The following is a 16023-nucleotide window of genomic DNA, read 5'->3' on the forward strand; positions in this document are numbered from 1 at the left end:
GTCTGTCTGCTGAGGTCAGGCAGAAGTGGCTTCTGGGACTGGCAAGGCCTCCCCCATTCAAACCCACTAAAGAGGAGCCTGATACGATGGCTCAGCCCCTTGCACAGTAACCACACATCCGCTCACACTGCCTGTCCTGGAACAATTATGAAAACAACCTCCTTCACTTAACAGAGATGTCCCGACTTAGGTGATGAAGTATATGGTTACCTATGTCAGGTCACTGCTGGGGGCAGCTTGAATGGGGTACAGCCCCAAGTGGCCCTGGCACTACGTGTGACCCCAGCTCAATCCAGAGACATTCATTAGACCATCATGGGCACTATCTCTTTGCTGTTCTAGAAGAAGAATTGGCCTGACTGAAGTTGACCCGTTATCCCTTTGAACTTCTTGATGGCCAGTCCCAAGCCGGCCGTGTGTGCATGCGAACATGCGGTCGTTCCCACTCCCTGAGAACGATTCTTGTTGCAGGGTGGACTCCCAGCAGCACTGAAATTAGAGATTGGATGTTCTGAAAAAATATTGCCGATAGCAAATGGGGGCAGTCAGTGACCACAACACATCTGCCCAGTGTGGGTCCTGGTGAAGCTTGGACCAAGCCAGGAGGTCTGGCATGGCTACCCAGGGTGGCCTGAATGGGGAGGGCAGGAGGCCCTCCCGCCACCTCCTAAGCCAGCGTCCTGTTGTGCCAGTCAGGGCTGGTGTACACCGAAGAGGAGTGGGAGCGGGAATGGACAGAGCTGCTGAAACTGGCGTCCAGCGAGCCGCGCACACACTTCAGCAAGAACGGTGGCACAGGCGGGGGGTAAGTGCTGCCCCCTCCCCAGGAGGCACTGTGGGCCCCCAGCCCTGCAGTAGGGTCAGTGGTTCGAGGGGGCATGTAGTACCCTTGAGCCGCTGTAGACACCGACTCCTGCCTCAGATGTCAGATTCCACAGGAGAACTCAAGGTAGGGGTGTGGGGGAGGTCTGGAGCCCTGCCAGACTTTGGGGGGAAAGTGTACACAGCCCCCACATACCCAAGGCAGGGAGCTTCTGAGTGCTGCCCCCATGCTGCAGGCTCAGGGGTGCAGGACTTGGTAGGGCCCGTACATGCCACTGCGTTCACACTGCCTTGCCTCAGGCCACTGGGTTTGGGGTTTTTTAAATAAAATATCCACTCAATTTCTGGCTTCAAGAAGTCACACTGAAAGCAAAGGATCATTAAGCGAGCTCAGCATCTCCCTGATAGGCTCGTCGGAACACACGGTGGTTGCTGTTTGCCATTGTGCACACGTAGTGAGTGGCTTTTTCTTGGGAACACAGCCTGAGTGTGACAGAGGGAGTGAGGAGTGTGGCCAAATGGGGGCCAGAGACCCCTCAGCCCTAGCATTTAACAAGACAAGCTTGTGCTTCGGTTCATACTTTTTGAAGCTGAGGGCCATTCTTAGAAGAAGTCTCAGCAGAACGAGAGGGCATGAGTTGACACCGCGGCGACCCAAGAACGGATCAGACACTGTAGACAGCCCCCGATGGCAGTGTCCTGGCCCCACATCATCTTGGCATCTGCATCCTCTGCCGCTGGCAGCAGGGCCTGGGGCTTCCCAGGGCCTTGATTGAGGCCCTTTAAAACAAGAACTGATACAGAAATCCGTAAACACGATTCCTACAGGGCTGTTTTGTTACTTTGCTTTAATAATGTGGCTTGACAGCACGAACAACCAAATGGTCAGGACGTTTGGGGACAAACCATCTAGAGACTCAAGCGCTCCTTAGCATCCTTCCCTCCTTGCACCTCCAGCACTTACACAGGGCAGACAGTCCACAAGTGCAGGTGGTTTGGATCCAGGCCAGGGTCTTTTCTGGGGTGGGGGGGGTTGGGGTGAGACAGCAGCAGTGATAATAAGTGGCCGTCCCCGTATAATGTGTTGTCCGCACTCAGCAGGCACATGGCCCACAGTCCCACGGCCGATCCGGCCCATTGGACTCCTGAGGCCCTACCTCAGGCCCTGCTCCTGCTCCCCGGGAGCCGAGAGGGCCCAGAGCCGAGTGGGAATGGAGGGAGTGGCGTCTGGTGCTCAGCCCCTCCCAGGAACTCCCCCTGGTGCCGATCATGGGGCTACAGTCTTGCCCACCACAGGGCAGGAGCTCCGCAGAGAGGGTCCCTAGGCGATAGGCAGCGGCCCTGTTGTTCTCCACTGTTCCCTTCTTTCCTCCCATCCCTTCAGCTGTGCGGTGTGAACCGGGAGGACACAAGGCAGAGCACCTCTGGCCACTTGCCCTGACTCGCAAGAAAGGCATTCTGGGGTTGCTGAAACATCCCAACCCGGGGATAGCTGTCCTGTGCCTCCAAATGTCCCTTCTCCTCTTCAGATCCCTCCGCCATCAATTTGGCTTACTGTAAAGATGAAATGGGTCTCGTCAGGAGCAATGAATGATAGACGAGGGATGTGACTTTTCCCCCAAGACATCCCCTGGTCTTTCTGAGGCCACGGCACTGCAATCGGGACCAGCAGGTTTGGGGAGCAGGGAAGCATCATGTCGGCCACTGGTGTTCTCTTCCATCAGGCAGCGCCAAGCTCCTGGGGCGGGGAGGACACCACCTGGGGCCAGCCAGGAGTTCTGATGCTTGCTGGGCCCTGAGCACCCGCTTCACAGTCCGTCGGCGCAGAACATGGTGAGGGAACAGTCTTCATGACAGTGTCCTGTCCTCATGGCTTGTTTCTCTGGATTTTAAATGGTCCCAGTGCCTTAAATTCTCCCCCTGTGGCCCTCCCATGCCAGGACACAGGGTGCACCCAGCCAGACATGTGCACCCCCAGGGCTGTGCTTGGGCTCTGGGTGATCACCTGGATCCCACAGCAGCACGCAAATCCCAGAAGGAGGCAAGGAGCTGAGAGAACCAAGGCCATTTTAGTTCCGACATGTTGCTTTCATAACGTGTGTGCCAGCTCTTCACAAGACACCAGCTTTTAGTCACGTTCATCTGGCCTTTCCACTTTTCCTCCCCTTGGGTATCTCTCAGGAGGTCAGGCTTACAGGGAATAGTCTGGTGTTCCCTTCTCCAGGAGAAGGTCCCCTGCTGTAGAGGGGGCCCCACTTCCCTTGGGGTTCAAAAGTCCAAAAGAGAGACTTTTTTTGAGCAAGTTGTCAGCATGTCTGCATTTGCCTCTGTCTGCTGGGTTAGGGGAAGACGTTTCCCTCCTCATTTTGAACTGAGGGATGTGGGGCTTGAGGGCTGCAGAGACTGGTACCAGTGCCTGCCCCAAGGCTCTGAAGGCAGAGGCTGGCCAGCCTGCAGGTCCTCAGGGCCATAAGGGGCCAGGGGAGGTGTGGAGGGCTGTCTGTGCTTTCCAAACATCAGGGGTGAACCTTAGGAGGAGGCCTAAGCTGAGCTGTCTTCAGGAGGACTCTCCCTCCAATAAGGGTGATCCCCAGAGGTCAGGCCTGAAGGTCAGCTCATGGCACCTCCACCTCTGTCCAGGGAACTAAGGGCAGAGACCGTCAGCTGGCGGGGGGTCTGAAGGGCCATAAAAGCACTTCCTGAGAAACAGGGTCCACATTTTGAGCACCCCCAGGCCCAGCAGGCACCCGAAAGGAGTCAAGAAGGACTTCGCCCTCCGCTAGCCTCTCCTTTCTGGCCTATGCTTGCCCTAAGGGGGCCCATAGATGGCAGCCAGAAAATGGGGAGTTGGTGACAAGAGAAAGAAAAGAACTGTCCCAGGACTGCAGTAGTCTCAAGCTTGGGGATGAACAGAACAGAAGAAGTGACCAGAGAAGCCCCACAACATTTCCATATTTTATCCTGGGGATTGGAGAGAGCCAGTCAAGAGAGTTCGCAGGTGCAATGGCTAGAGAGGCTAAGACGGCTTTCTTCAGACCCCTCCTGCACCTGGTTCATCTCCCGTGGATGAGGGCCAAGCCCAGCAGCTGCGACCACATGGGCCCTTGCCTGCATCCTGTTCCTGCCTGGCTCCCGGGCCCCAGTATGAGGACAGAAAGGGCCAGACCCTGTTCTGCTCCCTGGCATGGACACTGACCTGGAGTCATGTTTTAAACCTGTTACTTCCCCAGAAGATGACCAGGTTAAGTATGTGACAAGGCTGGAAGGTCCTGAAGGCCCGACTTGGCTAGAAGCTTGGCCCACTTCCTCTTCCTTTTCCTCTTCCCCCTGCATAACCCGCAGTGGCTGGACCCCAAGCTTACTGGAAGAGCCATGGCGGGAAGCCCCGGTGGCCAGGATGCGTCTCCAAGGGAGGAAGATGGAAACCAGGCTGGCCTCTAGGCAGGGCGGGCTGCCAGCTGATAGCCACCGTGGAGAGCCTGCTTAGAGCTGATGCCCCAGGGTACATGACCACATAGCAGGGCACCCTCAGAGACCCCAGGAAGGCAAGGCTGGGGTGGGCTTCCTTGAGCTTCTGATGTGTGAGAAAAACAGGTAGATGGCACCCACAGGTGCAGAATCAGCAAGCACAGGGAGGAGCTGAGACGCAGGCCAAGGCAGATGCTTCGAAGCAGGTGCCCTCAGAACCACAGGGCGAGGGTGCTCCTACTTGCACATCAAAATGCACTGTTTCTCCATGGCTAAAACAAGAGAATTCAGACACTCTGTGCTACTGCTGCTCCAAACACCCTCTGAGACACCACATGTGAAATGCAGCCTCCGAAAGAGCTGCTTGCTGGGCTTTTGTAGCCCTCTCCACCACGAGTGAGCTTGGCCCACCCCTCACCATCATTGCATCCTGAGTGCTCAAGCCCACGGAGGGTGCTGTGGGGAGAAGGGTGCTCCCCAGAGGAAGACATGGAGGAAGGAAGGAAATAACTCCACCCTGTCTTACAGTTCAGTGCAGAAACCTGTGCTGAAGTGAGATGGCTTATGACTAGCTTGCATGTGCAGCTTCTACCCCTCACACCATAAACATGCTGGGAGAAGATGGTGTGTGTAACGCACTCTAAAACTGATGAAATCTTTGAAAGCAGCTAGTTAATGAAGGTGTGGAGGGTGCTTCATCTGGTCAGGCAGCTGAGAAAGGAGAGCCAGAAAGAAGGCTCTACCTGGTGGACCCTGCCAGAGATAGCCTGAAATGCCCAGGATTATAGTCCAAGGGTGGGCAGGTGATACTGAGCGTGTCTCACAAGCTGCCTGAGCCTCAGTTTTGTTTGTCTGTGTGAACAAAACTTGGCAGTAACCTCCCTGCCAGACTATGTCAGTTTTTTATGGTTGTGTAGCAAACCACACCAAAACTGAGTGGCTGAAAGCAGCAGCCAGCAGATTTGCTCACATTCCAGGGGTCAGCAATCTGGTCTGGAGTCCCCTGGTGCCATTCGTGGGGCTGCAGTCATCTGGCAGTTGGTCTGGGTGGGGATGGATAGTCCAGGATAGCCTCATTTACAGCTCTGAGCTGGGAACCAGCTCTCACTGGGCCTCTGTCCATATGGGCTTTTATCCTTGTGGAGGCCCAGGCTCCTTACATACAGTCTCAGAGCAGGAAGAGGGGGAAGTTCCCAAGGTGCAGGTGCTCCTCAAGCCTCTGCTTGCATCACATTTGCCCAAAGCAAGTCATATGTGGAAGCCAGCCTCGAGCAGAGAGATAAACTCCACCCTTGATGCCACAAGGAGCAAAGTCACATTGCAAAGGGACAAGTACATAGGAGTGGGAAGGATCTGTGGCCATTAAAGCAATCTGTGTTCTGATGCTGTTGGTGTGGGGTGGTGAAATCAGATTTGAAAGTGTTTGGAAAGGAGTTTCTGGCAACTGTAAAAATAATGTTTATTAAGGCATTGTCACACTCATTCTGTGAGTTGGCATGCCTGCTGCCCATATGGTATGTTATAAAGTCCCATCCCAAATATCCAAAATGTGTTCCTTCTTGATGACTTCCTCCTGACTCATCTCAGTGTCTGATATTTCACCCTTAGAAATTCACTCCTTTGAGTCTTGAAGGCCCTGCAGCAATTAGGGGCTTTGAGAAGTCTCTCTGATTGTGGAGCAAACTCTTCTCCATCAGCTTATACATCAGGGTTACTGCACTATAGACTCTGTGGCATGACCTCTAGACCCTGGTCCTGGGGAAATGGAACACAAAAATGGCTTATTGGATTGTGCTGAGCATGGCTGAGGATAGGCGAAAGGAAGGAATGAACTTCTGTGGAGCACACGCCTACCTTACATACGTTCTTCTCACTTTATAAATCATGCATTACCCTCTGTATGAATTAGGAGATCAAAGCTCAGAGAGACTGATTGACTTGCCTCCAGCTTGTAAGTGGTGGGGCTAGAATACAGACACAGACCTGAAGTCCCCGGCCCTGTGGTGTTCTGGAGCATACACTGTGGTACGCTTTAGTAGCTACTTAACAAAGAGTGCGCTGCAGATAGACTTTTTGAGTCCCTGCCTATCTGAATCTGTCTGTATTCTACCTCATCCTTGGTTGATAGTTCATCTAGGTATAAACTTCTAACTTTAAATTCATGAGATGAATGATGTCATCAAAGAAAAATCAGACTGAAAGACGTCAGCTTCCTGATACTCAGTCCAGGTTGGCTAATTTGAAATGAGAAAAAATTATGTCAAATCCAAGGACTAACTATGTTCCACTCCTTAATTCAACCTTGCAAGCTCTATAAAAGATAATTTTGGGTCCTCTGCTTACTCCTTTTTCTCCTTTCTCTTATTTCAGAAGCCTTTGTCTTCATTATTGTAGAGAACTGGATTCTTGCTGCCTTCTCACTTTTAGTTCTGTGAGCTACAGAAAAATACCTCCTTGTTTCCTAGTCCAATTCCAGGTGTGTTTCAAGGGAGTAACACTTTGAATCCCAGCTCTTATTAGCAATAGATTCATCTTCACCATCTGTTGTCTTCTGTGAATGTATAGAAAAGCATTTTCCAACTCAGCCTCCCTATGTCTCCCTTTCCTTATCTGTCAGTATTTTAACAAATGCTGAAAAAGTTAATTCAATGATGAATTAATGAGAGGAATTATTATACCCTTTTAAGGTATTATTGATATACACTCTTATGAAGGTTTCACATGAAAAAACAGTGTGGTTACTACATTCACCCATATTATCAAGTCCCCCACACACCTCATTGCAGTCACTGTCATCAGGGTAGTAAGATGCCACAGATTCACTATTTGCCTTCTCTGTGCTACACTGTCTTCCCAGTGACCCCCCCACACCATGTGTACTGAACATAATATCCCTCAATCTCCTTCTCCCTCCCTCCCCACCCACCATCCCACACTCCTCCCCTTTGGTAACCACTAGTGCCTTCTTGGAGTCTGTGGTCCTGCTGCTGTTTTGTTCCTTCAGTTTTGCTTCATTGTTATACTCCACAAATAAATGATATTGTTTGGTACTTGCCCTTCTCTGCCTGGCTTATTTCACTGAGCATAATATCCTCCAGCTCCATCCATGTTGTTGCAAATAGTAGGATTTGTTTCTTTCTTATGGCTGAATAATATTCCATTGTGTATATATACCACATCTTCTTTATCCATTCGTCTACTGATAGAAACTTAGATTGCTTCCCTACCTTGGCTATTGTAAATAGTGTTGCAATAAACATAGGGGTGCATATGTCTTTTTGAATCTGAGAACTTGTATTCTTTGGGTAAATTCCTAGGAGTGGAATTCCTGGATCAAATGGTATTTCTATTTTTAGTTTTTTAAGGAACCCCCATATTGCTTTCCACAATGGTTGAACTAGCTTACATTCCCACCAGCAGTGTAGGAGGGTTCCTGTTTCTCCACATCCTTGCCAGCATTTGTTGTTCTTAGTCTTTTCAATACTGGCCATCCTTACTGGTGTGAGGTGATATTTCATTGTGGTTTTAATTTGCATTTCCCTGATAATTAGTGATGTGGAGCATCTTTTCATGTGCCTGTTGGCCATCTGAATTTCTTCTTTGGAGAATTGTCTCTTCATATACTCCGCCCATTTTTTAATAGGTTTATTTGCTTTTTGGGTGTTGAGGCATATGAGTTCTTTATATATTTTGGATGTTAACCCCTTGTCAGATATGTCATTTACAAATATATTCTCCCATACTGTAGGATGCCTTTGTGTTCTGTTGATGGTGTCCTTTGCCATACAGAAGCTTTTTAGTTTGATGTAGTCTCATATGTTCATTTTTGCTTTTGGAGATGCGTTAAGGAAGAAGTTGCTCAGGTTTATATTCAGAAGATTTTTGCCTATGTTGTCTTCTAAGAGTTTAATGGTTTCATGACTTACATTCAGGTCTTTGATCCATTTCTAGTTTACTTTTGTGTATGGGGTTAGACAATGATCCAGTTTCATTCTCTTGCATGTAGCTGTCCAGTTTTGCCAACACCAGCTGTTGAAGAGGCTGTCATTTCCCCATTGTATGTCCATAGCTCCTTTATCATATATTAATTGACCATATATGCTTGGGTTTATATCTGGGCTCTCTAGTCTGTTCCATTGGTCTATTGTTCTGTTCTTGTGCCAGTACCAAATTTTCTTGATTACTGTGGTTTTGTAGTAGAGCTTGAAGTTGGGGAGCTTATTCCCTCAGATTTGCTCTTCCTTCTCAGTATTTCTTTGTCTCTTTTGTGGTTCCATATGAATTTTAGAACTATTTGCTCTAGTTCATTGAAGAAAATGCTGTTTGTGTTTTGACAGGAATTGCATTGAATCTGTAGATTGCTTTAGGCAGGATGGCCATTTTGACAATATCAATTCTTCCTATCCATGAACATGGGATGTCTTTCCATTTCTTTGTATCTTCTTTAGTTTCTCTAATGAGTGTCTTGTAGTTTTCAGACTATAGGTCTTTCACTTCCTTGGTTCGGTTTATTCCTAGGTATCTTATTCTTTGTGATGCAATTGTGAATGGAATGTTTCCCTGATTTCTCTTTCTGCTAGTTCATCATTAGTATATAGGAATGCAACAGATTTCTGTATATTAATTTTGTATCCTGCAACTTTGCTGAATTCAGATACCAGATCTAGTAGTTTTGGAGTGGATTATTTAGGGTTTTTTATGTACAATATCATGTCATCTGCAAACAGTGACAGTTTAACTTCTTCTTTACCAATCTGGATGCCTTTTATTTGTTTTTCTTGACTTACTGCACTAGCTAGGACTTCTAATACAGTATTGAATAAGTGCAAGAGGACTTCCTTCCCTGGTTACCAATCTTAGTCAGAAATCTTTTGTCAGTATCATATTAACTATAGGTTTTCAGCTGGTAGCTTTTATCAGGTTGAGTAAGTTTCCTTCTATTCCTTTTGTTGAGAGTATCTGTCAACAGTGATTATGGAATTTTATCAAATAAATTTTCTACATCAATTATAAAATCATGTGGGGTGTTTTTTCTTTAGACCACTAATATCATGAGTTACACTGAATGGGTGTTTTTTCTTTAGACCACTAATATCATGAGTTACACTGAATGATATTTTAATGTTGAACCATCCTTGCATTCCAGTGATGAACTCCGCTTTCTCTTGGTGTATTGTACATTTTTATTTTGTTCATTCTCTTTGGCAATATTATGTTGAGAATTTTTGCATCTGTGATCATGGAGGTTATTGGAATGTAGCTTTCTATTTATGTACTATTGTCTTTATCTGATTTTGGTATCAGCGTAATGCTAGTTTCATAGAACAACTTGAGAAGGATTATGCCTCTTTATTTTCTAGAAGAGATTGTGTAGAACTGGTGATATTTCTTCTGTAAATATTTTGTAGAATTCATTAGTGAATCCATCTACAACCCAAAATTTCCATTTTACAAAGTTGTTAAATATAAATTCAATTTCTTTAATAGTGGCAGAAAATAGAAATAAGGGAGTTTGCTTAGATTGTTTCTGAGAACTAATTTCATTTCATCTAAGTTCTTGAATTTATATACATACCATTGTTTGTAATATTCCTTTATTAACTTATTGTCTGTAATAGTCTTTAGAGATATTCTTTTCTTTTCACATTCATCAATTAGTGTCTCACTTTTTTTGTCAGCCTTGCTAAAGTTTTATCAATTTTATTGGTCTTTTAAAAGAATCAATTTTGGTTTAATTGATTATTTCCATTTTAAATTTTCACTGTCATTTGTTTCTGCTCTTACCTGTAGTGTTTTCCTCCTGCTTGTTTTGGGTTTATTCTGCTCTAATTTTTCTACTTTGTTCAGGAGGAAGCTTCAGTTATTGATGCAAGGCCTTTCTTTTCTGTAATATGTATATTTTAGGACTAAAATTTCCCTCTAAATACTGCTTATCTGCATACAACAAATTTTATATTTTGTATTTTAATTTCATTCTGTTTAAAATATTTTCTCATTTCCCTTGAGACTCTCTTTTTGACCACTGAATTATTTTAAAAATGTGTTGTGTAACAGATTTTTGTCTTTTCTTTACTAATTCTAGTTTAATTTGATTCTGAGAATGTACTTGGTATGATTTAAATTAGTAAAAGTTTGTTAAGTGACCACATGGACCATCTTTATAAATATTCCATGTGTATTTTTTAATGATGTGTGCTTTGTACATGTTGGATGGAGTGTTCTGTGATGTCAATTAGATTCAATTGATTATTGGTTTTGTTCAAATTTTCTGTATTCTTGCTGATTTTCTTCCTGCTTGTTCTTTGAATTACTGAGATAGTAATAAGGTGCCCTACAACTATATTTGTGGTAGTTTCTCTTCATCATTTCAATTTTGTCAGTTTTTTCAACTATATATTTTGAAGTTGTATTGTTAAATCCACACCCACTTAGGACTGTTCTGACTTCTTGGTGTATTGATTATTTATCATTGCATATATCCCTCTTTATCTCTGGCAGTTTTCTTGATCTCTGGCAGTCTTTGCTCTGAAGCCTACTTTATTTGATATTGACATGGCCTCTCTAGCTTCCTTTTGGTTAAAGTTTTTATGGTCTATAATTTTCCATCCTTTTACTTTTAACCCACCTATGTCATTATATTTTAAGTGAGTTTCTTCAACACAACAAATAGTATTTATTTATTCTGATAGTCTCCATATTTTAACTGCATATTTAAACAATTTATATTTAATGTAAGTATTGATATATTTGAATTTAGCTTTTCCATTTTATTATATCTTTTCTCTTTATGCCCTCTGTGGGTTTTTGTTTGTTTATTTCTCTATTCCCCTGTTTTAAAGTTACTTGAATTTTTTCAAGATTCTATTTTGATTTAACTCTTGTAATTTTTACTATAACTATATAGTTTTAAAGTGGTAGCTCCAGTAATTACATTTTTACATGCTTTAAACATTTGAAGTTAATGTTTTATTACTTTAAGTGAAATTCAAAACCCTTACCACCATAGAAGTCCTTCATCCTCTCCCCTTTTATTTTTTATATATTATATCTGTATACTTTAATACACCATCAGCCAGTATTATAATTTTTGTATGAATAGCAAATATATATTAAAGAACTCAAGAGGAAAAATAGTCTATTATATTTATGTAGATCATGACCATTTCTGTTGTTTCTTTGTTTATGATGTTCCAGCATTTTTTCTGGTATCATTATTTTCTATCTGAAAAATGTCTTTTAATTCTTTTAGAGAGATTTGCTGGTTATGAACTCTTTTATTTTTCCTTCATTTGAGAATGTCTTTATTTCACCTTCATGCCTGAAGGATATTTTTACTGGATATAGAATTCCAGTTTAACATTCTTTTCTTGTAGCACTTCTGGCCTCCATGGTTCCTAATGAGAAATCCAGTAATTCAAATTATTTTTCCCCTATTGAATGTCACTTTTTTCTGTCTTCTTTCAACATTATTTTTCTCTGTCTTTAGGTTTCAACAGTATAATTTTGGTATGTCTGGCTATGGATTTCTTTAGGTTATCCTCTTTAGTTCTCAGAGCTTCTCAAATTTGTAGGTTTATATCTTTGCCCAATTTAGGAAACTTTCAGTAATTATTTCTTTAAGTATTTTTTCTTTTTTTGGAGGGCACTGTACTCTTTCTCTTCTCTTTTTGGGACTCTTGTGAGTATTAGATCTTTTGCATCATCTGGAAAGTCACTGAGGTTTTCACTTTTTCAATATTCTCTTCTTTAAATAGATCATGTTTTATTGCTCTCTCTTCAAATTTACTAACTTTTCTCTCTTGTCTCCAATCTGCTACTGAGTCCATTCCATGAATTTCTTTCTTCCAGTTGTTGTATTTTTAAGTTATAAAACTTCCATTTGGCTTTCTTGATATTTTCTATTTCTTTCCCAAAACTTCCTATCTTTCCATTTGTTTCAAGCATGTTCTCCATCACTTATTGGAGCACTCTCGTAACAACTGCTTTAAAATCTTTGTCAGTTGGTGCCTTTGGATTATTCTCTTCCTTGAGCATTGAGATGTACATGGTTCTTCATATGGTGATTTTGGATTGCATCCTGGACATTTTGTGTTTTATGTTGTGAGATTCTGGGTCTAGTTTATACTCTGTGGAAAATGTTGACTACTTTATCGGGTAGTCATCCTGGTTAGGTTCACTGTAAATTTCAACCTGCCTTCTTGGGCTGTGGTTCCAACTTCAGTGTTGTTTTCAAAGCCTTTGCTGTTCTATTTGGCTGTGTCCCACATTCCTCAGTCTATGATGTGGGCAGTAGTCTGTTCAGCCAGTCCTCAGAGTCTCTGGCACACTGATGAGGACCACATCCATGCATGCATGACTCAGGATTGTGGGTAGAGGAGTCCAAGGGTTCATGAACAATCTGTCGGGATTGTTTTCTGAAGCTCTCCCTTTCCATGATCTTTCATGTACTTTTGGTTCCCTTGGTCCCCTTTTCTGTCCCCCAGCCTGAATGCTAGGGCTTTAGTTCCAGCACTCTGCCATACAGTGCAGTGACTGTACCTGTGTCCTGGGCCAGGTATCCGGAGGACAGAAAGGGAAAGTAATCCAACAAAATAGGGAAGGCCTTCCCCACACTCTTAGCACCATGGCTCCTCTGATCAGAGAGGAAGTTTTCCCCCTTTTAGACTTTGATTCCCTCTACCTATAGGCCACTTTGGAGAGTTGAAACATGAAAGAAAGGAGAGAAGAGAGAAATTGGGCATTTCTGCACTTTCCTTGAGGTCTAGGAGCACCCTCCTCACTCTCACTAGAGGGCACCCTCTGTACTTGTCTCTCCTCACCAGTGCCCGCTTGAGGGTCTCAGACTGTGTTACATTCATATTTGGGAATACCAAAGGGGGGAAAATGTAAATTGCATTTTCTTCCCCAACCTACCTGCTACTAATTTCCTTTCCAGAGCCTTCCAATAACTGCTCCATGTATTCCACCCAGGTGAGAGGGTTTTGCCAGGAGGAGAGAAGAGGTGGAATGTTTGTAATCACCCCCAGAGCGATCTACACAGCAGCAAGAGTTGCACACAAGTTGGTAGATTTGAGATTTGGACGTGGCAGAGGAGACGGGACAGAGGAGTTCTAGAACAGGAACAGCGCAGGCATAGTGGAGGCGGTGGCCTGAGCAGGGCCTGGGCAACTGCTCCTCACCCACACGTCCCCTCCACGCACACACATCGAAAGGCATTCTAACCAGGCGGAGAAGTCTGGCATTTTGTTCATCCTAATCCTGCCATTGTGCCAAGTTACATGATTTGGGGAAGAGTTAGTCATGTTCCAGCACTTGTCATTGGGATAACTCATCCTGCCAGGGCTACCCAGGTGAATACTGGGATTCTCCATGCAAGAATTCCCTTTGTCGTACGTGGTCTCCCTCATTGGAGGCCATTAGGAGGGACACCTCCCTTGAACTGATGTTTCCACTCAGAGGGCAGTGCCTGCGTTCTGGAACATCTTTGATCCCCCAGCGTGACTTAGGCACCAAGTTCCCCTCTAGAGTTTGATGTGCTTTGTTACATCTCACCAACAACTCAGTCTTTCTGATTGAAAATTTTGGAGGTCATAACCCTGAGGTCATATTTTTCTAGGTGCTTCTATTTTCATTTTGTTAACTTGCATGTCAAGAAGGTAATAAATAGAAATTGAAGGTATTTTTGTGGGGGAAGGGGCCCATGGGTAGGAATAGGAGGATGTATTTATAAGTCTGTCAAAGTTTATTTTTTCAAGGTGCATCTTTATTATACCCTGGATTGTGTCTGGGACCCCACATCTCAGGAGATGGGGGACTGTCACCTCTGCGTTGTCTCTTTAGGATATCACTGTTGGTGCCCCCAGAGAAGTGTTGCACTGCTGTGCACAGAGCCCTCCCGAGTCTTGCCTCATCCAGGGCTCATGTATTTTGCCCCCCACTTCACACTGCAGTTTCCTGGTTGTGTAGCCCAGCTCAGCGCTGCTTCTGGATTCTCCTCCAACCCCTAGCTTAGAGCTGGGCACATGGTGCCATATGTACATTCAGAGCCAGATCCAGGACCAGCCGGCATGGAGCTGACCACTTGTGCCCATGGGCACACCCAGCAGAGACGATCCTGCCCAGGGCCAGTGACACTAGCACCCACACCTGACCCGTTAGGAGGCAGGGAGCAAAGGCCAGCCCTAATGGGATGAAAGCTCATGCTTGATAGGCCGGAGGCCAGGGGAGGGGGAGGGCTGGCCTTCTCAGAGAATCAAGATTCCCTAGGAATGGACAAAGGACAGCCTTGTCGGGCAGGAGTTAGAGCTGCATCATCTACCGAACACACTTATATGTCACCTTATTTATGTTCCAAGCAGGGCTGTGAAGCTGTCATTAACAACACAGAAAAGACAGAGACAGAAGCCAGCCTTAGAACTACCTGAAAATATAAACCCATGTTCTTAACAAATGCAAAACTGATATGAAGAACAAGAATTGACAACTTACCTTGAGATTTGTGATAAAAATAATCACTTTTGTTCTTTGACCTCTTATAAAAGAAAAGCTTACTTGTTCTCCAGTTGATAAGACAGGTTAAGTGTTGGCTGAGAGGCTCGCAGAATAAGGAGAAGAAGAGATGGAGGAAAGGGGGCGGATTGGGGGCTGCTCGGGCGGCCCTACAGGCAGCTTCTGTCCTGGTTCCCCACTGCCCTTGTGTGCGTCTCATCTGCCTCCTCTCTGTGGTTGAGTTTTCATAATTTTGTTGCTGCATTTACGTAATTTTTTAATGTGTTTGCTACATTTCTTTTTTATTGGCCTTTTTCAGAAATAGCTAGAATCCTAAATAATTTCATGATGTACATCTCAGAGATATAAACTTAAGTTCAGTCTTTTAAGGAAAAGTGGGTGGCATCTGACTCTTCATCTGTCAGGAGGTTCCCTGACCATCTTATCTAAAGAAGCCACCTTTTATCACTGTGCTTATTAATACCTGCTAGTTTCTTATCAGATCATCTGTTAATTGAGGGTCCTCAGCCCTAGACCTTCATATGTGCACATGCACAGATACAAACATACACACACACCCAGGACAGTGCTACCTCCATAGCAGATGCTCAGTAAATATTTGTCGTGTGAATGACCACAGCTTATTGATTCCAGGCAGTAAGATCAGTACTCACCCCCGGGCCACCCTGGCCACTGCTGAGAAGCTTCCATCAGCCTGAGACCTACTTGGTCCCTTTAGAAGGCCAGGAGTACCCACCATTCCTCAGTCCTGGCTTCCTAGGCCATAGCTCTTAGCAGAGCCCCTACTGCCTAGACACACCTTACAGAATCTTTTGAAAAGCTGCCATCTGGGCAAACACAGTCCCTGGCCAGGTGCAAAGGCCCACAGCAGGGCACAGGTTGGCCTCTACTCCATTCAGGGGCCTGGCCCTTCATCTCCAGCTCCCTCTGTGTCTACGTGTCAGCTCATCAAAGGTGTTACCAGGGCTCTGAGTCATGCCTGGGAAAGGGGGTAGAGTCCTACTACTCAGAAACACTGCTGGTGACATGTATCCATGAGCAGTGCTGTGGTGGGGGGAAGGACCCCACATCCTGCACTGGAGGATCTCTGGGGTGCACTGCTCAGAGGGAAAAGCAAGGGTCAGAATACTGAATGTAATGCCTGCATGACAGTGGATGGTGTGGCCCTATTCCCAGGAACCCTCCCCAGGTACACACCGAAGAAGAGAGGACAGGCGCTGTGGA

At 45.2% G+C, this 16023-nt stretch overlaps 1 protein-coding gene across 8 annotated transcripts in view; it reads left to right on the forward strand.

Moving 5' to 3' along the window:
• The window catches only part of OTUD7A (OTU deubiquitinase 7A), a 374155-nt gene that overhangs the window by 303573 nt on the left and 54559 nt on the right, over nt 1–16023 (forward strand). For all 8 annotated transcript variants that reach the window (XM_037000632.2, XM_073227032.1, XM_073227030.1 and 5 more), the window contains one exon: nt 693–805. In XM_037000632.2, coding sequence (XP_036856527.2) covers nt 693–805 — 113 coding nt within the window. The remainder of the gene's footprint in view (nt 1–692; nt 806–16023) is intronic.

Source organism: Manis javanica, chromosome 18, assembly GCF_040802235.1.
Source record: "Manis javanica isolate MJ-LG chromosome 18, MJ_LKY, whole genome shotgun sequence".
NCBI classification, from domain to species: domain Eukaryota; kingdom Metazoa; phylum Chordata; class Mammalia; order Pholidota; family Manidae; genus Manis; species Manis javanica.